Source organism: Cervus canadensis, chromosome 26, assembly GCF_019320065.1.
Source record: "Cervus canadensis isolate Bull #8, Minnesota chromosome 26, ASM1932006v1, whole genome shotgun sequence".
Taxonomy (NCBI): Eukaryota; Metazoa; Chordata; class Mammalia; order Artiodactyla; family Cervidae; genus Cervus; species Cervus canadensis.
Window position 1 is genome coordinate 39367551 of NC_057411.1, and position 23747 is coordinate 39391297.

The 23747-nt window shown below is 51.3% G+C and overlaps 1 protein-coding gene across 5 annotated transcripts in view; it reads left to right on the forward strand.

Annotated features, from left to right (window-relative positions):
• JAKMIP1 (janus kinase and microtubule interacting protein 1) overlaps window positions 1-23747 on the forward strand; it is a 154591-nt gene that overhangs the window by 109788 nt on the left and 21056 nt on the right. For 4 of the 5 annotated variants that reach the window (XM_043448351.1, XM_043448349.1, XM_043448347.1 and 1 more), the window contains 5 exons: window positions 8786-8914; window positions 10292-10420; window positions 11855-11938; window positions 14894-14956; window positions 16877-17279. In XM_043448351.1, the coding sequence (XP_043304286.1) occupies window positions 8786-8914; window positions 10292-10420; window positions 11855-11938; window positions 14894-14956; window positions 16877-17050 (579 nt within the window). In that variant the 3' untranslated portion in view covers window positions 17051-17279. Of the gene's footprint in view, window positions 1-8785; window positions 8915-10291; window positions 10421-11854; window positions 11939-14893; window positions 14957-16876; window positions 17280-19810; window positions 19913-20654; window positions 20709-21235; window positions 21302-23747 lie in introns of those variants that run through there. The other variant, XM_043448352.1, reaches the window with a different exon arrangement.

Sequence of the window (23747 nt, forward strand, 5' to 3'; positions counted from 1 at the left end):
CTGGGATTCAAGCGTCATCTCTGTGGACCCCTCTCCCGAATGGACCAGGGGTCTGCTGTCACCAGGACGCAGGTCACCTCCGGGGATCTCGTAGGTCACTCCTGGTCCACGGCTCCTGCATTCACTTACTCTTGACAGTACACCTAAAACCTGTCCGAACTTGACCTTGCACCCCGAGGTCAAGCCCACGGCCTTGTGGGGGAAAGAACTTGGGCACCCGAGACTGCTCTGGGACAGAAGCTGGGGCGCCATGCCTTAGCCTGGCCACATGCCTGAGTGCTTTCCATCACCTGCACGCTTTCTCCATTTTTAAGTAGCCAAAGAAACCTTTTTTCCCATCTCTGGTCATTTCCACTTGACTTTGTTCCTGGACTGCCTTTTCCCCACGGCTCCGTCATCAGCCTTTGAGCGTGGGGAGGGCTGGCTCCTGCCTCATTTGCCGGGTTATGAGCAGCCCCTAGCACAGCGCCCGGCCCGCACCATGGGGCTCGATCACATGGACTAAGGGGGCTGTTCATCCTTGCAGTCTTGCTGGGGTTCCCCTCCAGGCAGCAGGCAGCCAAGGTCTTTCGCTCCATGTTTCGGTCCTTGGAAGGGATGAGGGCTTGGCCCTTCCAGCCTGGGCAGCAGCCCATCACCTTGTTCCCTCCTCAACAGCCAGGCGGTTGGCTAAGCTTCACATCAGAAGCACGTGAAGCCCCCCCGGGAGCTGCTCCAAGGGCCGCCTGCTGGGTTTGTGGGCCCTTTGATAAAGGACCCGGGAAAAGACTGGGGCCCTGGAGATAGAACACGGGCGCGGTTTTGAAGGTACAGGGCCACTCAGGCAGCTGAGTGGCTCAGCCGCAAGTGCGGTCTGTACTGTCCTACCTGGGGCAGCATCGCAGGTTGCTAGGCAACGGAGGGAGGGAGAGCAGAGCTTGAAGCCTGACTTGGCCATTTCGCCTGCCCAGGGCACCTCATCTCGCGTAGCAATGCCCATGGGGACATCCAGATCACTTCCAAAGACTTTGGAATAGACAGGAAGTAACGATGGTCATAGGCAACGTATTCTAGCAGGGCAGGAAACCCCAACACCAGGAGTGAGCCTGGGAGTGAGACTCAGTCTTCAGAGAGGACCTGGCTCAAAGGCAGGTCTGCAGCTCCTGGCCCCCTGCCTGGTGTTAGGAGGGGTCCCTAGATCCAGTGTGAAGGGGCTTGAGGCAAAGACTCCCCAATTTCAGACCCTCCCCTCCAGGCCCTTGCTTCCTCATCTGTCTCCACCTCCTTCCTTTGGGTCCTCATCTGCTGCCCTGGGACCATTGCCACAGCTCCCTGGCTGTTCCCCTGCTTCCAGCATCTTCCTCCCACCAGAGCTGTCTTTTTAAAGGCACAAGTCTTACCCTGCCACTTTCTTCCTAAAAAATCCCTCCACTGGTTATCCATTTCTTAGGAGATGAAGCTGGGGCTCTTTGGCTGGGCCCTCAGGGCCTTCCGGGACCTGGTCCTGCTCACCTCCTGCCCCGACCCTGTGGCAGCCCGTGTCCAGCCAAGGCAGAACAGCTCTCAGCCCCTCCCATCCCCCCCGTCCCTCTCACCATTGTCTTGGTGCATCTTGTTGCCTTGGACATAACAGAACGTCAGGGGTACAGAGGAAATTTCACTCTTGAATTTCTGGCAAAGTGGGTCTAAGTAGATCCAGGAGGCAGTCCACTGTACACGTGTCATGGTTTCCGCAGAGCCAGGAATCCTTCTGTCAGGCAGAGGCTATCTTTGGTTTTTCTTGAGGGTCCAACTGCAGAGAAGCTTAGAGAGAAATCAAGTTTTTAGGCTTGTTGCAGAACTCAACAGTTGTTTGCAGATGGCTTGATTTCTAGAATTATCTCCCTCCTCCCCATTAGCCGAGATTTTCTTCTATTGCTAGTGCCAAAAGTTCAAAGTCGTTTAAGCAAATAAACAAATTTATATAACTAAGAAGTCTAGGGGTTTGGTTTCAGGTACAGCCGGATCCAGATGTTCACACGCAATTGTCAGGGACTTGGCTGAATTTATTTTTCTGGGCTCCAAAATCACTGCAGGTGGTGATTGCAGCCATGAAATGAAAAGAGGCTTACTCCTTGGAAGGAAAGTTATGACCAACCTAGACAGCATATTGAAAAGCAGAAACATTACTTTGTCAACAAAGGTCCGTCTAGTCAAGGCTATGGTTTTTCTAGTGGTCATGTATGGATGTGAGAGTTGGACTATAAAGAAAGCTGAGCACTGAAGAATTGATGCTTTTGAACTGTGGTGTTGAAGACTCTTGGGAGTCCCTTGGACTGCAAGGAGATCCAACCAGTCCATCCTAAAGGAGATTAGTCCTGGGTGTTCATTGGTAGTACTGATGCTGAAGCTGAAACTCCAATACTCTGGCCATCTGATGTGAAGAGTTGACTCATTTGAAAAGACCCTGATGCTGGGAAAGATTGAGGGCAGGAGGGGAAGGGGACAACAGAGGATGAGATGGTTGGATGGCATTACCGACTCAATGGACATGGGTTTGGGTGGACTCCAGGAGTTGGTGATGGACAGGGAGGCCTGGTGTGCTGGGGTTCATGGGGTCGCAAAGAGCTGGACACGACTGAGTGACTGAACTGAACTGAACTGTCCATCTTCATCTTTCAAGTGTGCTTTCCTCTGGATTGGCCTCTTTCTCAAGCAGACTCTCCCATGTGGTGACCCAAACAGCGTTAGCAGCTTCAGTTCAGTTCTCCTTGCAGTCCAGGGAGTCCATGGCAGCCCATTCCAGTATACTTGCCTGGAGAACCCCATGGACAGAGGAACCTGGCAGGCTGCAGTCCACAGGGTTGCAAACGGTACCGGACACGACTGAAGCGTCTTAGCACTCACTTTTGTGAATTATTCTTTGCCTCTTAATGTTGCTTTATGCTTAGTCGCTCAGTCATGTCTGACTCTTTGCAACCCCGTGGACTGTAGCCTGCCAGGGGGTTTGCAGTTATTCTTTGCCTCTTAATGTTGCTTTATGCTTAGTCGCTCAGTCATGTCTGACTCTTTGCAACCCCGTGGACTGTAGCCTGCCAGGGAATCCATGGGGATTCCCCAGGCAAGAATACTGGAGTGGGTTGCCATGCCCTCCTCCAGGGTTGCTTTAATACCTTTCAGATAAAAAGGGTTTACTTTTTAATGGTAAAATCTACCCTTTTTCCCACTAGGAAGGTTTTTAAATTTGATCTGTGGCTAGAGAAGCTTCTGCAAGAAGGTGCCTTCATAGGTGCTACATGGGTATGGGAACTGAGGACCACTCTAGTTGGCATTTTTCTATTGGATGGTGGTTTGCTTCAGTTCATATAAATGGTGAAACAAATCCTTATGGAAGAATTGCTAAGAATCCATGAGTTTAGCTAGTCTGGGGCACGCACAGGGTGAGGGGATGAACAGAGAAATTTCCTAAGCACATGAGGCAGGAGGCACCTCCCTGTTCTGTGCTCTGGTCCTGAAGAAGGCTCTCTCGGCATCACGGTTGCTAGTGCTGTTCCCAGGGGCCCTGACAACAGGGCGACTCGGGGAGCCTGGGGCTGGGAGGAAAACCCCCAGAGAATCAGCCAGCCTGAAGGCTATCTGCTGTGACTGATTCACCCAGGCCCGGCTCCTGGAAACTGGCTCCTCTCAGCCCACGATCTGCCCCAGAGCCGGCATCCCTTTTAATAAAGGCACGCCTTCTGGAGCATCCTGGTTGTTCTCAGAACGGTGCAGTGGAGAAGGAAGGCAGTGGGCCTAGTGTGGTCAAGGAAACGAGAGTGCTCTGCAGAAGAATCGGTGCTTCCTCCTAGGACTCGAGAGAGGCCTGGAATTTGGTGGCAGTGATGTGGCTTCCAGCTCCCCTGACTCACATGGGCTAGCGGGTCCCAGACTCTCTGCCCCCCAAACCCCGCCATCCCCACCATGGAATACATCCTCCTTGTCCTGTATTTCTCCTTTTTCCTCTGTCTCTGCACCTTGGTGTGTCTGTACTTTTCTGGCTGCCAGGAGATGACCTACAAGCATGAAGGTAAGCGGCCAGCTTTGGGGTCAGTTGCGGTCGTGTGAATATCAGTGGCTGTGATTGGAATGCTCCTTCCTGAGACCGGGATTATTGGGAATGACGTGGATGAGGAGAGAGGAGGCCGTGCAAGGCTGGGCTCAGCCATGGGGCTGTTTATTTGTGTGTGTTGGTGGGGGGTGCCTCCCCTTTTCCTCTCTGTTCACGTGATCTGCTAAGAATGAGCACCTCTGTACATTCAGCATGTCAGTGGAGAAGAAGTGTTTATTTTCTGGTCATTGTTGCCCAAACTGCATTTCAAGCATTTGGGTTGGTTTATAGAAAGATGTCGGCAAGGCAAGGTTTTGGTGGCAAAGAAAATGGAAGTCCGGAGAGATGGGCCCTTTTCCATAGAAGATGCATTTGGAATGAGCAGAGATGGAAATCTTATGCTCCTAAAGTTATTTTTTCCTTAGGAAATTCCCAGGGAATTTTTGAATGATGGAGGCTCCAAAAAATCGACAGTTTCTATTGTGCTTGCCTTTCTTTAAAAAGCTGATTGTGAGCCGAGCGTTTGAGAAACAGTATTTCCAGGTGATTTTCCTTTCATTCCTTGGAGGCTTGTGTGTAATTTCGTGTATAAGAACATGCAGTGGGAGGCAGGGTTGCTTGGTCTCCAAAGAAGACAGCCACCAGATTTTCACTTGAAGTGTTAAGATGTCTTTTTTTTTTTTAATCTTGTTTTTCATTAATAAAAGCGTAAATTTATGTGGTGCATTTTGGCTTCCCATATAATACAATCAATTAAAAAAAAAATACCTAACTCTCAGGAAACAAACCAACCCCACCCATATGTCATACAAGGTAGGGGTGAGTCATGGTGACCTCCCTGCTGCCTTGGAAATTGTGTGTGCTGTGGATTTATGGATCGTCTCCTTTGTGGTTATAGGGTTATATGTTTTTTATTCTTTAATTAGAGGAAAATTGCTTTACAGTTATTTGCGTTGGTTTCTGCCGTACAGCAGTGTGAATCAGTCCTAATTATATATGTATATCCCCTCCCTCTTGAGCCGCCCCCCGCCCCCAGCCTCTAGGTCATCAGAGTGTCAGGCTGCTGTCCCTGTGATTTACAGCAACTTCCCACCAACCATCTACTTTACACATGATGGTGTGTGTTTGTCAGTGCTACTTTCTCAGTTTGTTCCACCCTCTCCTTCCCCTGCTGTGTCCACAAGTCAGTTCTCTATATTTTGAATGTCATTGTGAGTTTGATCCCGCCTTCAGAGCTGTTTCTTCCTTCCCTGCCTGCAGCGTGCTTTCTCGGGTTCTGTCTCTGGAACCACATGATACTTCCAAGGCGCTCCACTGGGGTCTAAGCAGGTCAATCTAAATGCACAGCTGCTGCATCTGTAGTTAATACCCTGCGTTGTTATTTGTCATTGTTTAGTCAGTAAGTCATATCTGACTCTTTTACAGCCCCATGGACTGTAGCCTGCCAGGCTCCTCTGTCCATGGGATTTTCCAGGCAAGAATATTGGGGTGGAGTGCCATTTTCTTCTCCAGGGGAATCTTTCTGGCCTAGGGATCAAACTCATATCTCCTGCATCTCTTGCACTGCAGACGGATTCTTTACCACGGAGCCACCTGGGAAGCCCAATACTCTGTTTTAGGGCTCAGTAATTCCCAGGCGGCACCAGTGATAAAGAACCCGCCTGCCAATGCACAAGGCATAGAGACATGGGTTTGATCCCTGGGTCAGGAAGATCCCCTGGAGGAGGGCATGGCAACCCACTCCAGTATCCTTGCCTGGAGAATTCCCATGGACAGAGGAGTCTGGTGTGCTTCTGTCCATAGGATCACAAAGAGTCGGACACGGCTGAAGTGACTTAGCATGCACAAAATTGACTATTTAACTCTCAGTCCCACAAAGTTTCAAAAAGCAGGTCCCCTAGGTAATGGAACACTGAACACCCCCCAGAATGGCCCACGATGCCTGCAGTGGGAGACACCGCCTGGCCTCGGGTCCTGGTCGTGTGGAGACCGTGAGGTCTGATGTTTCCCAGGGCTGCATCCGTGTGCCGGGCAGGGCCCTCACTGCGTCACTGCTCCCTGCTGATGAGCACAACGGGCCTGTCCCCAGAGGCCTTGCAATTAGCAGTGTTTATGAGAAATAAGGTCAGCTGAGTGGCTGTCCAGAAAAACAAGCAGCCTGGGGCTCAGGTGAACCACATGTGTGCAGGGGAGCTGAGTGCTATGAATGTGTCCACCATCGAAGGTCATGGCCACGGCTCCCTGGAGGTGTGGCGTCTGGAGCATCATTGACACAAACTCAGGGGGGATTTCTCAATCCGGGGGGCAGTTGGAGTGTGCCTTTGAGCATAGAATTGTCTCCTCCAACCTCCACTCAGAGAGGATTGCATTTGACTTTGACGGAGTCTAGTAGGGACTCATGTTCCTACCTGATGGACTCGCCTGGGGTGCACAGCCAGCTGGTTGCCCACCGATGCTGGCTGCAGAAGCAAAGGGAGGGGTGTCACGTGCAAACCCAAAACTACTGTGGGGGAACGTTTGTTTACCACCGAGTTCTTTGCAAATACCCATTGAACAACCAGTATTTCTCCAGCATGTCAGGCCTTGACATCAGCACAATGTATCTTATGTCAGGCAGTGAGGAGCACTATGGAGAAAAATAAAGGAAGAAGAACAGAGAGGCGGGGGTGGGGATAGGCTAGTTAAGACTTTGATGTGGTGGTCAGGGAAGTCTTCTGATAAGTTAAGTTTGTGCAAAAACTGGAGGAAAGGGAAGGGGAGAGTCATGTGGGTTCTGGGGGACAGCATCTTGGCAGTGCAAAGGCCCTGTGGCAGGCATGTGGAAGGGGCAGAGGTGTGCTCGGCAGTGTGACTGGAGCCCAATGGTGAGGAGCGGATGAGGCCGGAGCAGGGTAGGGGGCTCACTGCCGGAGCAGGGCCTGTGGACTGCACTGTTGATGTTGGCTTCCACTTAAGTGTAGTGCAGGGCCAGTGGGCTTTGAACAAAGACCAACACAACATGATTCTTGTTGCAAAATAGTCACTCTGGCCACCAGGTTATGGGACAAAGGCAGAAGCCGAAAGGCCAGTAGTGAGAGGTGATGGTGGCTTGGACCAGGAGGGAGGTGCTGGTTCATGGAGGGTTGGATCGTGGGTTGAAGATCGAGCCAGCAGGGTTTCTCTCGGAGGCGTGGAGCATGGAGTGGAGAAAGGGGTTGGTTTTTGGCCTGAGGAACCGTAAAGATGGAGCTGCCAGTGGTGAACACAGGTTAGTCCGAACATGGAAACAGCAGGTTCAGGAGTGTTAGGTCAGCGTGCACCAGCCTCCCTGGAACTGTCGAGGAGGTGGCTGACGTGTGACCCGGGAGTTCAGGGGGCAGTATGTGCCCCACCTGTGTTAAATAAGCAAAAAGCATAAGGCGAAAGCAGTTTGCAGAAACACAGATGCTAAATGCAAGGCCATTGTGGGTGACAGCCATGGCCGGGTGCTTCCCACAAAGCCTCATGAGAGATGCTAAACTGTACAGAATAACAAAGGAGCCTCCCTTCCCCTTGCTTCCTGGTTCTGAATTAGTTCCTAATCCTGTTAGGGGCACCAGCCACATTTTTCTGCCATCTGGACCCATGAGCTTGTACACAGGCATTGGCTGTGACAGAGAGGGAGGTGCCTCTGTGTGTTGACGGGTGGGGAGGGACTCTGGGAGAACCTGGTTCAGATTAACGAGTGGGAGCTTGGCTCTGGATTTAGGTATGGTTCTTTCTTCACGGTCAAGAGCATCCCCTGATTTGTAAAAACAAAACTCCTTCTCAGGGGCTATTTGTGGATGGGGGAAAAGCCAGTGTTTTGAGGACAAGGGATGTTGATCTGGTGATTGCCGGTTGGCATCTGAGGCCCCAAGGGACAGAAGCTCTTTGGGGCAGGGATCAGGCCTGGTTTTGATCGGTTGTGGCCCCCCAGGCCCCACCCAGGGTCTGACCCATAGAAGGCGCTCAGTCAGGTGTTCACTTAAGGAATGAATGAATAAGTGAGCGAATGAAGCCCCATCTCTTGTGATATTTGGGGTGAGAGAAGTGCTGGACAGGGTAGCTGGAAGCCCAGCACACAGAGCCTCAAAACCGCCTCTGAATCTGAGTACTGGGTGTATATGGGTCCATTACACCATTCCTTCTAATTTTATAAATGTGCTTGTTAAACTAAACTAAAATTGCCTCTTAGGGCACATCTAGTGAGGACCTGGGCCCCCCGCCCCCCAACTTGCCCAGCCAATCAGAACCCCAGGTCCACCTGTGGCCACTCTGCCCCTTTCACCATTCTATCTGACCTAGAACCCGACATCTCACGTGGCCTGCCCCCGCCCTCCCCTCCCCCAACTCAGTACAGCAAGGATGCTGCTCACCATGTGTTACCACGCTGGGCACGTTGCTCGGTGACCTCACTTTGTGCTCATGGGTGAGGTGGGGGGCCTGTGTCCCTCTGACGGAGAAGGAAGCTGGCGCTCAGGCAGGCTACGTGGCTCCCTTGCAAAAGGTCATCAGCTCGTGAGCCTGGAGCCAGGGTTGGGCCAGCACCCTCTGCGGCCACCCTCCACCCTCTGACCACCTCCGGCCACCTCCTTCCCCCTCAGCAGTCACAGCCCCCCAACTGGGATGCCCCAGTGGCCCTGATGCACACTGTCACCCCTCTGCCCGCGGAGGACAGGGTGGGGGTATCCAGGCGACTCTTGAGTCCCTCTCTCATGCCGTGCAAATTGCCTTTCACAGAAGCATGTTGTGGAGACATTTTTTGGATTTGACGAGGAGTCTGTGGACTCAGAAACGCTGTCAGAGACGTCCTGCAACACAGACAGGACGGACAGGGCTCCGGCCACGCCCGAGGAGGACTTGGACGACGTAAGCGGGCCTCACCCCCGGGTGCTTGTAAAGGGGTGCCTCTCGCCTCACCCGGCCTCTGTAGCCCCGGGACGAACCTCGCAGGACCTGTGCGGTCACAGCCTGTGCCCAGGGAGGGGGTTCCCCACTTTCACAGGTTCTGAGAATGGTGATGGGGCGGGGGATGCCTGCAGCCTGGGGGAGACCCTTTCCCTTCCCAGCACGGATTTCACACCGGAGACCTGTAGCCACGGCAGTGCCACTTGCCCTTTGTCATTAAAACTGCTGTGTGGTGGTCTGCCCCTCGCCTCCCCCCAGGCTTGTACACACACACACACACACACACACACACACACACACCTGTGTATATAAAGATGGCGTGTCACTGTAGGAGAGAACACGAGCAGCAGAAAAGAGCAGAGGGAGGCTCACCTGGAGCCTCTCACCCCGACTCCCCTCTCTCACGCTTTCCTGACCCTCCGTCTGCACGCGCATCCACCTACCTCTCCTCTGCTCCCGAGAGCCTGAGTCACACAGGAGCAAAGAGCAGCCCCCCTCTCCTCTCCCCACCCCGCCCCGTGGGATTCACTCCGGAAACCCCAGTCAAACACGATCACGTCAGACACACACTTTCTGATTTGCCTTTTTCACCAAGAACGTGTAACAGGCATCTTTCAGCACCAGATGCTGTGTTGGTCGTCATCCTCCGTCCCGAGCAAACCCCCACGGATCTGCTTGTGCGTCCAGCCTCACGGGCTCCTGATGAGAGGCATTATGGGGATTCCAGTTTTTCACAACTTCAGCGATGCTCTTTGGGTGGTTGTCTCCTTAGGAGAAATCCCCAGAATGAGACCTGCGGGGTGGGAAAAGTGAAAGAAAGTGAAGTTGCTCAGTTGTGTCCGACTCTTTGCAAACCCACGGACTGTAGCCCACCAGACTCCTCCGTCCATGGGATTTTCCAGGCAGGATACTGAAGTGGGTTGCCATTTCCTTCTCCAGGGGATCTTCCCGATCCAGGGATTGAACCCGGGTCTCCCTCATTGTAGGCAGATGCTTTACCGTCTGAGCCACCAGGGAAGTCTGAAACCAGCAGGAAGCGGGATGAGAGGGGCTCCTGTTACAGCATGCAGTCAGGACTGGCGCACCCTTGCTCCCCTGCACACAATTCAGTGATTCCCGGGGTTCGGGGAGCTCCAGGGAAGATGGTAGAGAAGGGCATCTTCTCCCCAGAGCTCTCTCCAGAGCCCTCCAGTTAGGTCCTGGCCGCGGCTGGTCCGTTACGTGACAGCTGGCAGCGGTCATGACATCTGGACATTGTCTTTGCCTGACTTGACCCTGGCACTGCCGTTCACGACAAGTCACGGGCTTCCTCACGCTTTTCTCTTCCATGACGTGAAGACAACAACCCGAGAAGAGGCTGACCTGAGGTTCTGCCAGCTGACCAGGGAGTACCAGGCGCTGCAGCGAGCCTACGCCCTGCTTCAGGAGCAGGTGGGCGGGACACTGGACGCCGAGCGAGAGGCCCGGGTAGGTGCCAGGGGGAGGTGCTGGGGGGTCGGACAGAGGCTGGGTGTCCCGTGCGTGCCCTTCCCGGCAGCCGGATTCTGTAGGGGTGCTGAGAGGGGATAGGGGGGTGCCTGGCAGCCTCTGCTGCAGTAACGTCCCAGCGTTTGGCAAACCTGATGGGATCTACCTGCCCGTCCTCAGTGCGGGAGCAGGGTTTGCAGAAGAAATGCTGCCTTCCCAGTGTCCTGTGCCCCTTCCGTTGGCAAGAAGGGTTTCAGAAATTTGACTCAGTGATGAAATCAGACTCACTGTGAAATAGACATCTCTGTTTCCCGGCTGAGAAGCCCCCAAGAATGTCCCGAAGGAGCGCAGGCAGGGCTGTCCAAGTGCTCGAAACCCACCCAGCACTCGCTCTGGTCCCTGCTGGCCACCCAGGTCTGGACCATACCAGCCTTCATGGCTGGGCTGACCTCCACCTTCTAGTAACGTCCACTCACTGGCCATTAGCCCATCTTCGGGAGTCGCACAGACCAGTCTCGGCTGGCCCTTCCCTCTGAAGGCAAGAGGGACCCCTGGGAGTGCTCCTGCTGGGGGTGACTTTTCACCCCAGTGCACCCCCGTTTCATTCCCACAGCAGCCCTCTGAGGTAGGGGGTGGCGAATGAGGCTGTGCACGGAAGCTCCTCGGCTACAATAGTGTCAGCCTGTAACCTGTAGGTCAGAAGAAATACAGTGCTGGAGGTGGTTTGGGCTGAAGCATGGGTTTCTTATTAAAAAACTTCATCTCCTTGCACCGTTCAAAAGTCAAGAGATTTCATGTAGAAGTCTGGGTTCCGGCTTCTCTTGAGAGCTCAGAGCATCTGGCAGCACCAGTCTTCCCATTCCGTGTAGTCACCTTTGGCCGCAGCTTCAGTGGCAGCTTCAGTGGCTGCGGCTTCAGTGGCAGCCGCCCCCCCCGCCCCGAGCCGAGACATGTGCCCTGGTTTGCCACAGTCCCCACCACTCCCTAGTACCCCTCACCCAGTCGGCCTCTCTAATTTATACTACCCGCCTGGTCCTCGGGGTATCTGGTTTTCAGCCCTCACTGTAGGTGACACCTTTGTCAGGAGATGGGCTGAGCGAGGGTGAACGTGTGGCTGGTGTTGGTGGTACAGCCACGGCACTGGATCGGGAAGCTGGGCTGGGAGCTGACCTGCTGGCCCCTCACTCGCCCTCGTGAAGAAGCTGGCCGCTTCTCCAGGCTGCAGGCTGCAGGGGTAGCGCTGACGGCCTCTCAAGGCCTTGCAGTTCTTCCAGGTGTCACACCCGTAGGTGACAGAGGAACCAGGCAGGCCAGTCAGCACGTGTGCTCCTGAAAAAAGGACCCGTTTCTCAGGACCAGATTCCACCTTGTCCTTTCCCCTTCTCTGTCATCATCCGGGGGGACCTGCTCACTTCCTGGTCTTTTGTATTTCAGACTCGGGAACAGCTCCAAGCTGATCTGCTGAGGTGTCAGGCCAAAATCGAGGATCTGGAGAAGTTACTGGTTGAGAAGGGCCAGGTGAGCAGAAACGGTCACGTGACCTGTAGCTCTTTGCATTTCTGTCCCCTTGGTGGGGTCACTAGGGTCTTGGTGCCCAGGGGGATGGTCTGTCAATCTATATCATTTGCTCTGGAAATGTGAGAGGAAATTTAAAAAAATGTTAGCAGAGTTCATGCAGGCCTATCCCAGCTCATTTGCCTCTTTACCAGGTTTTAAAAAATCCAACATTAGTTACGAGAATCTAACTTGGCTTTTTCTTTGTTTGTTTGCCAAGTGCACAAGGATAGGAGACAACTCCAAATGTAAAGTGATCAGCAGAATCTTTTCTGACTTGAATCTGGAAGAAAAGCTGACACTGCCTATGAGGATTCAGTTGTGCAAATGAACCTGCAGCTAGCTCTGAGTGATGGCAGAGGTGGCCTTGGGAGCCAGTCCAAAACTCTCCAAGAGGCAGGAGAGCAGAGCAGAACATACACTGCAGCCAACAAGCCACAGGCCAGCCCCGCCCCTGACCTGTTGTACAGCCCTGGGAAAATTACGTGATCCCTTGTGCCTCGGTTTCCTCATCTTTAAAGTGGGGCTAGTAATAGTACTTAACACATAGGGAATGGGGGAAGAGGGAGACTCAACACAGCCTGGATGGAGTCCAGGTGAGAGATGAGGCTATTTTCACACTCCTGTCCTCACCTGCCATTGACCTCAGCTTCCCTCTTTCAGGCTGAGCTCACAGGTTGAAACTTGCCCAACCACAGTCTACGGTTAAGTTAACCTCCCACGTGAGGTGCTAGGCCCTATTTTGGGGCATGCTCTGCCCCCAGTTCCTGCTAAATAAAGGGACCAGTCTGGGACAAAACACATGGCCATTCATTCAACGAGCACTTTACCAAGAGCCCTTGCCCTGTGCCAGGCTCAGTACTCAGCGTGTGGGATAATGTATCAGCTTGCTATTGCCGCCTAACAAATCACCCCAAAACTGAGTTGTTTACAAATAACAGAAATTTTGTGTGCTTACAGTTCTGTGGGTCAGCAGTTTGGGTGGTTCTTCTGCTGGTCTCCCCTCAGGTCACTCTAGAAGTTTCGTTTTGCAGGCGATTAGGACTAGATGGCCGCAAATAACCTCATTGTCCTGTCTGTGCATTAGTGCCAGCTGTTGGCCAGGCTCTCATGGTCTCTCGTCCTCAAAGAAGCTGGCTCCTTTAACTAAAGGTCTTGGAGCAGGAAGAAAGGGCAGCCCCCAAAGCACAAATATAGGCCATGCCTCTGCCTGCATCACATTTGTTAATATGCCAGTCACCAAAGAATGCTGCAGCCATACCCAGCAGCAAGTTTGCTCCTTGGGAGGAGCTGCAGAGTCACCTTGCAAAGGGGCAGAGCCATGGGAGGGACATTGCCAACGACCTCCCATAGGAAAAAAGATGAATGGACCCAGCTCTGGATTCAGCCTCGTGGGCCTACACGTGTGTCAGTCCTGGGAAGACCCAGGGTGATACATGATGGGTATAAGGAAGGGAGGGAGAAAGTTCCCTCGTTTATACCTTCATCCATCCCCTGGCGTTTACTGAGCATTAGCTGTGTGCTGGGCACCGTGTCAGGTGCTGCAGATGCTGGTGTAAAGACAGACTTAGCCCCCCGGCTCATGGAACATTCCTGGACAGAACTTGCCCAGACAAAGATGTGGTTAGACAAAGGGTCTCAGATGAACAGAAGCGTGTTACTATGATGACACCAGGTCCACAGGCACATCCATGGGGGTGTGGCCTGAACACTCGCCCTCGAGCCTAAGAGAACAAGCCCTGGAAGGGTCTGCCAGGATCAGCTCAGCTGTGCTCCAGGCGTTTTTCTGTCAGTGATAACAGGTGTTCAGTTAAATCACTCAGTTGTGTCCAACTTTTTGCAATCCCATGGACTGCAGCACGCCAGGCTTCCCTGTCCATCACCAACTCCTAAAGCTTGCTCGAATTCATGTCCATTGAGTCAGTGATGCCATCCAACCATCTCATCCTCTGTCTTCCCCTTCTCCTCCTGCCTTCAGTCTTTCACAGCATCAGGGTCTTTCCTAAGGAGTCGGTTCTTCACATCAGGTGGCCAAAGTATTGGAGCTTCAGCTTCAGCATCAGTCCTTCCAGTGAATATTCAGGACTGATTTCCTTTAGGATGGACTGGTTGGATCTCCTTGCTGTCCAAGAGACTCTCAAGAATCTTCTCCAACATCACAGTTCAAAAGCATCAGTTCTTTGGTGCTCAGCTTTCTTTATGGCCCAACTCTCACATCCATACATGACTGCTGGAAAAACCAGTAGCTTTGATACAGATGAGCTCCCTGAAATTTAGGGAACATGAGTGGAGGAGGAATGCACCACAGACCTGCCAATTCTCTTTTTCAGGATTAAACATTTAGCACAGTGGTTCCCAAACTTTTTGGCACAGGGACCACTTTTATGGAAGACAATTTTTCCCCTGACAGGGGTGTGGGAGGGGTTGGTTTCACGATGATTCAGCACCTTAAATTTATTGTGCTCTCTATTTCTAATCTGACTTACTAGAATTGACTCACTAGAAAAGACCCTGATGCTGGGAAAGATTGAAGGTGGGAGGAGAAGGGGACGACAGAGAATGAGATGGTTGGATGGCATCACTGACTCGATGGACATGAGTTTGAGTAAGCTCCGGGAGTTGGTGATGGACAGGAAAGCCTGGCGTGCTTCCATGGGGTCGCAAAGAGTCAGACACGACTGAGCGACTGGACTGACTGATTCCTAATCTAATGCCTCCGCTGATCTGACAAGAGGTCTGGTTCTGCGGCTCAGAGGTTGGGGACCCCTGGTTTAGAGGGACAGTGCGATCATTCTAACTGCTCTCCTTCTCTCTGACCTTTTCATAGAAAGGTTCATATGAAATAACCTTTCCCACTGATGCTTTGTTACTTAACTGTCTGCTTCAATGAGTATGAACATATTTAGTACTTTTCCTTAGGATTCCAAATGGGTTGAAGAGAAGCAGCTGCTCATCAGAACAAACCAGGACTTGCTGGAAAAGGTACGTGGCACCAACACCCTGAGCCCCGCCCCAGGGGATCATGGAGCCCGGGGCCTGCTCTGGCTGCCGGAGTCTCACCCACGCCCGTCCTGAGGGCTCCCACCCACTGGTCCTGTCTCTGTCCTCTGGGTCGGGGCCCGCAGAGCTGGTTTGCAGATGTGGTGAGGGCTGCCAGTCCTCCTGATGCTGGGCTTCCAGGCTGCCTCTGACGTTGCCTTGGATTCCAGACCACTCCCCAACCCCGCCACCCCCACCACCTGCTCCCCAGGCAGGGGTCGGTGGGCAGATCCTTGGGCAGTCATGGTCCAGTTCATCGACTGGAGGCCGTGGTGCTGGCAGAGCCAAGCTTGTCCTTCCCTCTGTGGTCATGGAACTTGTAGGGAGTCGGCTTGAGTGGTCAATCTAATGCTTTGGGACAATACCTCAGCTTTATTTTTTTCTTATTTGTGAACAATTCAGTGATTTTTTTTTTTAGTAAATTTACTGAGTCGTGAATCCAGCCCCACCATGCAATTTTTAGGTCATTTCCAGCTTCCCTTAAAGATCCCTCTTGCCCCTTTGTAGTCACCCCTGTCTCTCACCCCTCAGCCCCTGGCAACCTATTTTCTGTCCCAGCAGATTTGCTTGTTCTGCACCTTCTGTACTGGTGGAAGTGGACTGTGTTAGGCCTTAGCTTCTAAACATCCTCAAATGTCCCAACTGGATAAGCCCAGCCTTGCCCCCTTGGAGGGCGGCAGGCTCCTGTCCCGGCCCTGTGCTGACCTGTTGTGTGGCCGTTCATTGTCCCATGTCCCCCCACAGCATCTGGGGACAGAGCTGGTCACTTCCTGTGAGGCAGTTCCAGGCTTTGGGAGAGATTTCGGATCCCTGGTCCTTCTGGCTAAATTCTGAGAGGCAGAGAACTCTTATGCTATTTCCAGATGTCCCCCTGGGGGGCAGTACCATCCCATTAGAGGTGGGGAGGCAGGCGTAAAGGTGACCATGACCCACCAGTGAAAGTGAAAGTCGCTCAGTCGTGTCTGACTCTTCGCGACCCCATGACCATACAGCCCATGGAATTCTCCAGGCCAGAATACTGGAGTGAGTAGCCTTTCCCTTCTCCAGGGGATTGTCCCAACCCAGGGATCGAACCTAGGTCTCCTGCATTGCGGGCGGATTCTTTACCAGCTGAGCCACCCGGGTAGCCCAAGAATACTGGAGTGGGTAGCCTATCCCTTCTCTAGCGGATCTTCCTGACCCAGGAATCAAACTGGGGTCTCCTGCTTTGCAGGCGGATTCTTTACCAACTGATCTATCAGGGCCTTCATTTCCATGTGCTGTCTTGGATCTCACTGCAGGCCGCCAAGTGGGGGCTGCTCTGTGCCTCTGTGTCATCCAAGGAGCTACATAGCTGGCCCAGAGTCTCCCAGTGGGTTTGGGACCCAGGCAGCCCCACTTCCCAGACTTTCGGATCTCCTACTCATAGGAGCCCTCTGGAGAGTCCAGGGCACCTTACTAGTGCAACTAGCCAGACCCTGGGTGGGCTGACTCTGGGAGATTGGGATAGAAGGAATTCAGACAGGCTTGGGGATCACTGTTGCTTCCCCAGGACTGACCTTTGGAAAGGGACTCAATTGCTCTGTGCCTTAGTTTCTCCACCATTCGTGTATTCAGCAAATACCTGGCCCCCATGCTGGGCCAAGCTTGGGCCGCAGGGACAAAGCAGGCACAGCCTCTGATCTGGGCCATCCCAGCCCCCGGAGCAGAAAGGGCCCATCTTGCACACCCACTGAGACCCTCCCCTTCCCACCCTACCCCTGGTAATGGCCCTGTGTCCCCAGGTCAACACCCCGGGGGTCCGTGATACAGGACATGTTCTTATGGCCTCCGATGAGAAACAGTGGTTCTCCCACCATTAACCCGCAGGTGTCTCTGGTCTAGATTTACAGGCTGGAAATGGAAGAGAACCAGCTGAAGAATGAAATGCAAGACGCAAAGGATCAGAACGAGCTGTTAGAATTCAGAGTGCTAGAACTCGAAGTAAGAGACTCTATCTGTTGTAAACTCTCAAACGGAGCAGACATTCTCTTTGAGCCCAAACTGAAATTCATGTAAAGTCCCAGATGTTTTTCAAGCATGTGTAAGGGGACGTGTGACACTTGTTTTCTTTTCTTTCTTTCTTTTTCTTTTTTTTTTTTTAAATCTGTACGTTGAGAATAATTTCACTGCCTTAATATGTTCTGAAGAGAATGCTCACCGAAGTCTTTGGACATGTACCAGAGCTAATCTATTTATTGCCTACGGCTTGTTTTTGCACTTAATAAAATAATTTGTTTTTGCAATATTTTGCCTTTTTTATTTGTGTTTCATTTCCATAACTACTTCTTTCCTGCATGCATAGTCACCTGGTATGCCTTCTGCAAACACGGACAGAAGCACTGTTGCAATTAATAACACACCTTTTTAAAGTGACCTTGCATGCATGAATATCACCTTTTGAAAGAGCGGGGTCTGACCTGGCCTGCGGCTGACTCCATAATGTGTTTACTGCTAGTTTGGCCTGTTTTCTCTTTGCAAAGGTAAACACAAGGTAAGTAAACAGGGTAAGAGGAGGTATTTGCAATAGGTGGTTGAGAAAGCTTGTAACATGACTCCACCTCCTTGACGCAGTGAACGCAAACCTAGGCATCGCGAGCAGTACTGGACTAAATATGTCTGTAACTCAAACTGCAACTCAGAATGATTCCCTTAGCGTGAGGGGAGATTGACTGTTGTCCACAGGTAGAAATCCTGTTGCAAACCTTCAGTGACTTCCCAGATACACAGAGCTGGGTCCAGGGTGAGGACATGGATGGTTTTATTGCTTCCAACTGGAACCCTGCCTCGGGTGTGTCACTGTATTGCCTTGCTACCACCTGACTTCATAATCCTTTTTCGTTTATTTGTTTCCATTTCAAACTCATCTACATGTGACACATTGCCTGAGTTTGTGACTGGTTTTCTCTAAGCATCTGTGGAGACACAGCTCTCCTTTCCCTCGACCGAAGCCTTTGCATGTCTTGAACCCTCGGTAAAAGTGAGCTCCTTGGCAATGTTGGTGTCTCTCGGATTTCATTTTCTCCTCTCAGCTTCAGTTAAAATTCTGCTTTCCCTAGAACAGGGTTTCCCTTGTGGCTTAGCTGGTAAAGAATCCACCTGCAATGCGGGAGACCTGGGTTCGATCCCTGGGTTGGGGAGATCCCCTGGAGAAGGGAAAGGCTACCCACTCCAATATTCTGGCCTGGAGAATTCCATGGAATAGTCCATGGAGTCGCAAAAGTCGGACACGACAGAACCACTTTCACTTCACTTCACCCCGCTAGAGCATCTCATCCTGTACTTTGTTGTGCGGCATGGACCGTGGCCTGAATGTCTCAAAGCCAGGTGTTGCCGTGCGATTCAGCTCTTGCCTGAACATAAACGAGTCCTTCATTCAGGCAGCAGAAGTAGAAGTTATGAAAGATTATGGTGAATACTTCTACCACTGTCAGAAAACCTTTCACGGCTCTTTGCTACCCACCATTTCTCATGAGACTTCCATAAGCATTGGTCACTTTACTAGAACTTTCAAGTGTTTCCACCATCCTTTGGAGGACCCATTAGAAATCAGTTTTCTGACTTTCATTCATATAAAACATGAGCTTTTTTGTGTCACCTTTTCTATGGAGACCCCCTGTAAGTAAGTATTACAGGTAGAAGAGACATCTATAGCACGGAACCATTGTGAATGTGGTTGTTCTAGTCTAATGAGGGAAATAAGGTTTTCTATCTAAACTGTTTCAAACCAGGTTAGCCAGATTGGGGCTTGGTGGAAATTAATTGAATTAATGGCCCTGCCCTTCCCCTCTCCTTTAGAGGATCTGCTTAGGGACCTGCCATCCAGTGCTGCCTTGGCTACATTTCTTAGTTAATGGCTAAAGTAACTCTTTGGTTCTGTGGCTCGATTCTGCAGCCGTGGTCCAAAGCAAGCTTACTGACTGTAATTTTGAGGAAATAAAAGCAGTTTGATTTCAAGGTATCATTTGGTGAGGCCTTGGCTGCTGGCTGACCTGTCCATTGCTCGGGGTTTAAAGGCAGCTCTGTGTAGGAAACGCATTTGAGACCAGAGTACTGTTTTGCTGCTCTCCTTTATTTCTGTAAGTAATTGGGCATCTCAGTCCCTTTTTAAAAATCTGTCACTTTACGTATGATTAATGTACCACTTCTGGGAAAATGTTTGCTCTCCTTATTTAATAGTTGAGATTTGATTTATCAATCTAAGGCAGGGGTAGAATGATCATTGGAAGGTTAGTGCAGATCAGAAAAAAAAACCTGTGAACAAAGTCAGAAGATCGTATTGAAAAAGATACGAAGCCAGGGTCTGGGGTCTTGCCTTGCCACTCAATCGCATGGGACCTCGGAGGGACCCTGTCTCACAGCCTCCTTCTCTCTGTCCACAAAACGGAAGCGTTCATGGCTACCTCCTGGGGTTGTGTGAGGATAAAGTGAGCTAACAATGACTTCTATTGAAATTTCCCGTGATTATTCTTCATCAAGTATTTAATGATGACTGTGTGACTTCCTGGGCTTTGATCAACAGGTCCACTCCTGACACTCCGCTAACCGTTTCTTCCCAGCTGACTAGGCTAAGAAGTAACCCAGTGTCCGCAGGGGATCAGCTGCGGGGCAGACAGGACGGCGTCTCCACCACGGATGAGACCATAGCCTGAGTGTGCGCTTACTAGGAACACCTTTGCCAACTGGAATTCCTTGGTTTTTTGCTGAATAACGTGGGAAAATGACAAGTGGTGAAATAATCCAATAAAGTTCTGTTTTTAAACCAAATCTTTTCCCCAGGAGAGAGAGCGGAGGTCGCCAGCATTTAACCTCCAAATCACCACCTTTCCCGAGAACAACAGCAGCGCCCTCCAGCTGTTCTGTCGCCAGGAAGGAGTTAAGGTAGCGTGCCCGGGGAGGGGTGCCCCCACTCTATTACAGCCATGGCCCGCTCGCCTGAATGCCAGGCTCAGCTGGAAAGGGGATTGTGTGCCTGTGCCAGGGCTAGAACTGATTTTAACAAGATAACCCCCCTGTCGCTCCACTCTGTTTTGAAAGTCAGAGTTTATCACTCCAGCCGGGTCACCAGATTTGTATTCATGTTAAAAAAGCAGAGCCTTGGGATACAGCCTTGAAAGCAAACCCCACTTTGGCCACTTCCTGGCTCTGGCTCAGAGCCTGTCTGACCCTCAGTCTCTTCATCTAGGAGATCTGAGTGGCAACACCCACATCGTGAAAGGGGTGTGACAGTTTTTAAACTAGATAATGAACCTGAAGACTCAGTGAAGTGCTCAGAGCACGCTGAGTGTTCTAGAGGCGGGAGCTGTGGTGGTTCTCACAACCGTTGGCCGTGACCCTGGAATCCTGCTAGACCCGCGGGCACAGCGAGGTCCTTCCGACCCACAGGATCCCGTGAGAATTTCTAGAAAGCATTGTCTGTGCTGGTGTAAAACTCAGCCAGTACAGAGCAGGTAGCAGCCCTCTCTGCCTGAAGGGACTACCAAGAGTAACTCTCGGCCCGGCCTTATGTACTAAGAGACAAGAAGGGAGTGGTGTCTTCCCAGGAGTGAGGGCTGTGGCCCCAGAGATTGGTGTGGATGGCCTCTGTAGCTCACACAAAATGAACCTTGGACATCTTTTCCAGGATGTGAATATTTCTGACCTTATGAAGAAATTAGATATCCTTGGCGATAACGGGGTAACTATGACCGATCGGTTTCCGGTTTCGTGTCCTTGTTTTGATTCGGGTGTACTCTGTTGTGGCTTTTGTTTCCGTTTTCATTTTAATTTCTTCCTGATTTAAGAGATCGACTAAGTACAATGTAAGGCTTTTGTATGGCCATGTTCCTGCGTGGGTGGCTGGGTCCGCATCCGTCAGAAGTGGGGTTCTGGAGTTAGGTCATCCTGACAGCGTGTGAGTGATGAGGGTTAAAAAGGCCTAAAAATAAATGCCCGGAAAGAAAGTGGAAGCACTCAAGATCTCTGAAATCCCAAAGTGCAACTTTTGCCTTCTTAAAAGACTGGGCTTGAGCGAGGCCCTGTTTCTAAAAGGCTCGGGGACGCTGTGTGAGGTGTCCCCACCCCCGAAGGGCCGGTCCTCAGACCTGTCACTTCTGTGAGTTGGGGCTGACCCTGGGGAGGCCGCTTTCAGAGTTGCGTAGGGCTGACTGTCTGCACGGGATGTGGGATCAGTGTAAAACGCCCTTGCCCATTTTTGTGTTTTAGAATTTGAGAAATGAAGAACAGGTTGCAATAATCCAGGCTGGAACTGTGCTTGCCCTGTGTGAAAAGGTAGAGCCCAGCAGCATTTCTGTCCATACACCTTGTCCAAGCTTCCTGGCACCATACAAGAAACTGTACATTGGCGTCTCGCTTTGTTCTGGAAGCATGGTTCTGGTTTCCTGTCTGCGTTTGCATGCGCACGTGCATGCCTGTTTGTTTTCCAGGGGAAAGTCACTCATGCTTATGGTAGAAAGCTTAGAGACTGAGAAAGGAAATCAAAACTTCCCTCGAGGAAACCCATCTGCGACAGTTGGTTTTATTTCCTTCCAGTTTTTTTTTTTTTCCCATGCTCCCCCCCTTTTTTTTAAAGAAAAAAAACAAACTTTGGGATCATACTTGACTTTAGCTTTTAATCCTGCTTCATAAGCTTCCCCTCATGAGATCGAACGGCCCTGCATCATTCTACCTACAGCCACGCCCTCAGCTAAATATTCTTTCGCTGTTAACATATTGGAGTATTTCTGCTCTTTTTTTCTGTTTATCATCATGCAGCGATGAGCAAGCATCTTTAATCATAAACTTCTGTCTATGTTTTAAAATACTTCCACAGGATAGATTCTAGAAGTGGGATCACTGGGCCGAGGGTTTTTAAGAGCTTTGATACTGTCCAGTCGTTTCCAGAAAAATGGTACCAAGTCACCTTCTACATGAACACTATCTCTGCCAGTTTCTTGTTCAGCAAGGCATATGTGGCCACTAAGAATTCTGCTGATAGGATAGGCAAAAATCATATGATATCATTATTTTAATTTTCATTTGTTCAAGTGCTAGTGATAATGAATTTTTTGTGTATTATCCATTTTCTTGTTCCTTGAGAATTGTAATTACATTCCATTGCGTTTGTTTGTCATTCATTCATTCATTCATAGCTTCATTCAATCATGCCTTCATCTATTCACTTATTTAATATGAATTTGGTCGTAATAATGGTTTTTGTTACTGACTTCTCTGTGAGGTTTACATGCTAAAGATAATAACTTTTGCCATACTTATTAAAAAATACATTACTGATTTGCCTTTTACATTAATTGAGGGTGTTTTAAGACATACCCAACTTTTCAATGTGGTCTTGTCTATGGATCTTTTTCTTGTAAACATGAGCTAAATTTTAAAATGCTATTTTTATAATGATGAAGTCTTAATGATTTTAGTCAGGATTCCTTCCAGAATCTTTGGGAGGGTATTTAAAATGTAAATAGTTCTTTTGTTTTCCCCTGAGCACCTGTCCAGCCTTCCCTGTGCCCAGGGCCCTAAATGTTGGCAACAGACTACGGCTAAGCCTTGCTGAGGTCACACAGCTGGTAAGTGGCGATGCCCACGTCACTGTCACAGTACCTGGCTGAGTCTGCGTCCTCAGGTGAGCGGGGGTGAGGAGGACTCACACCTGGCTGGCTGTTGGCCCCTCAGATACAGGTGATGGTAGGTGACAGGGATATGTCGTGCATTTCGAAAATATTCTCTCAGCAGGAGAGCCAAATGTGACAGTGGAGCCTCCTGGGGGTCACGGAGAGAACCCAACAAGCGCTTTCAATTTATTCCATGTTCATTCCAACATGCACTGCTTCTGACTGTCCAGCGCCCAGCACGCCTGGAGGATGTGGTGATGCCACACCCAGGACTCCCTCCTGGTCCCCCAGAGGCCCTTCCCAGGCTGGCTCTCAGCCCCACACCCGCTAACTACAGGCGCTGCTGCAGGCCGGCCCCTCCATCTCCCTGAGCCCTGAGCCTTGCTGGTGAACGTCAGGACTCCAGGACACGGCACTTTTAACTGGGACCAGGCTGGGTACTGAGAGGTGACTGATCCGTGCATAAGGATGGTGAGCAAAGAGCAGGCAACGCCAGGGACCAGGGTGGGGCTGGAGCAGTGGGCCTGGGGAGGGAGTCTCCCTCTCTTCTACCTCCGGAGCGTCTTGGAGGGTGGCAGGCTGTCCGGAGTCCCCGGCCCTACTGAGAAGAGCCTCTGCCAGGTATCAAATTCTCCCACCCGGACCGTTCCCAATAAGCTCCTCCCCACATGGAGCAGTGGTCTTTACAGACTCACAGCCTTGGCCTCGCCTCAGACCCTCAGGGCTCCTCAACAGTTGTGCAAGGTGAGCGGCATAGATCCCTTGTACACCGAGAACATGGGGCCTGCCTGGCATGAGGCTGCTATCTACTTTGACCCTGTCGCCCACTCCTTGCCCACCTATAGCAGCCCCTGCTGGTCACTGACCGTAAAGTCCCATGGATGGCCAGCTCCATGCTTTGCTTCCTAAATGCAGAGACCTGAGCCAGCCGCCCTTGCCTGCCAGCTCCCCCTGACATCCCACAGGGTTGGCGGCAGGAGGGGTGGTACCCAGGGTTGGCACAATACCCAGGACTGGTGCTTAGAAGCTGGACTCTGTGCCAGTGAGAGGGGCCCAGCTCCCCATTTGGGACAGTCCGTGGAGACTGGACTTAGAGACAGATGTCTTCT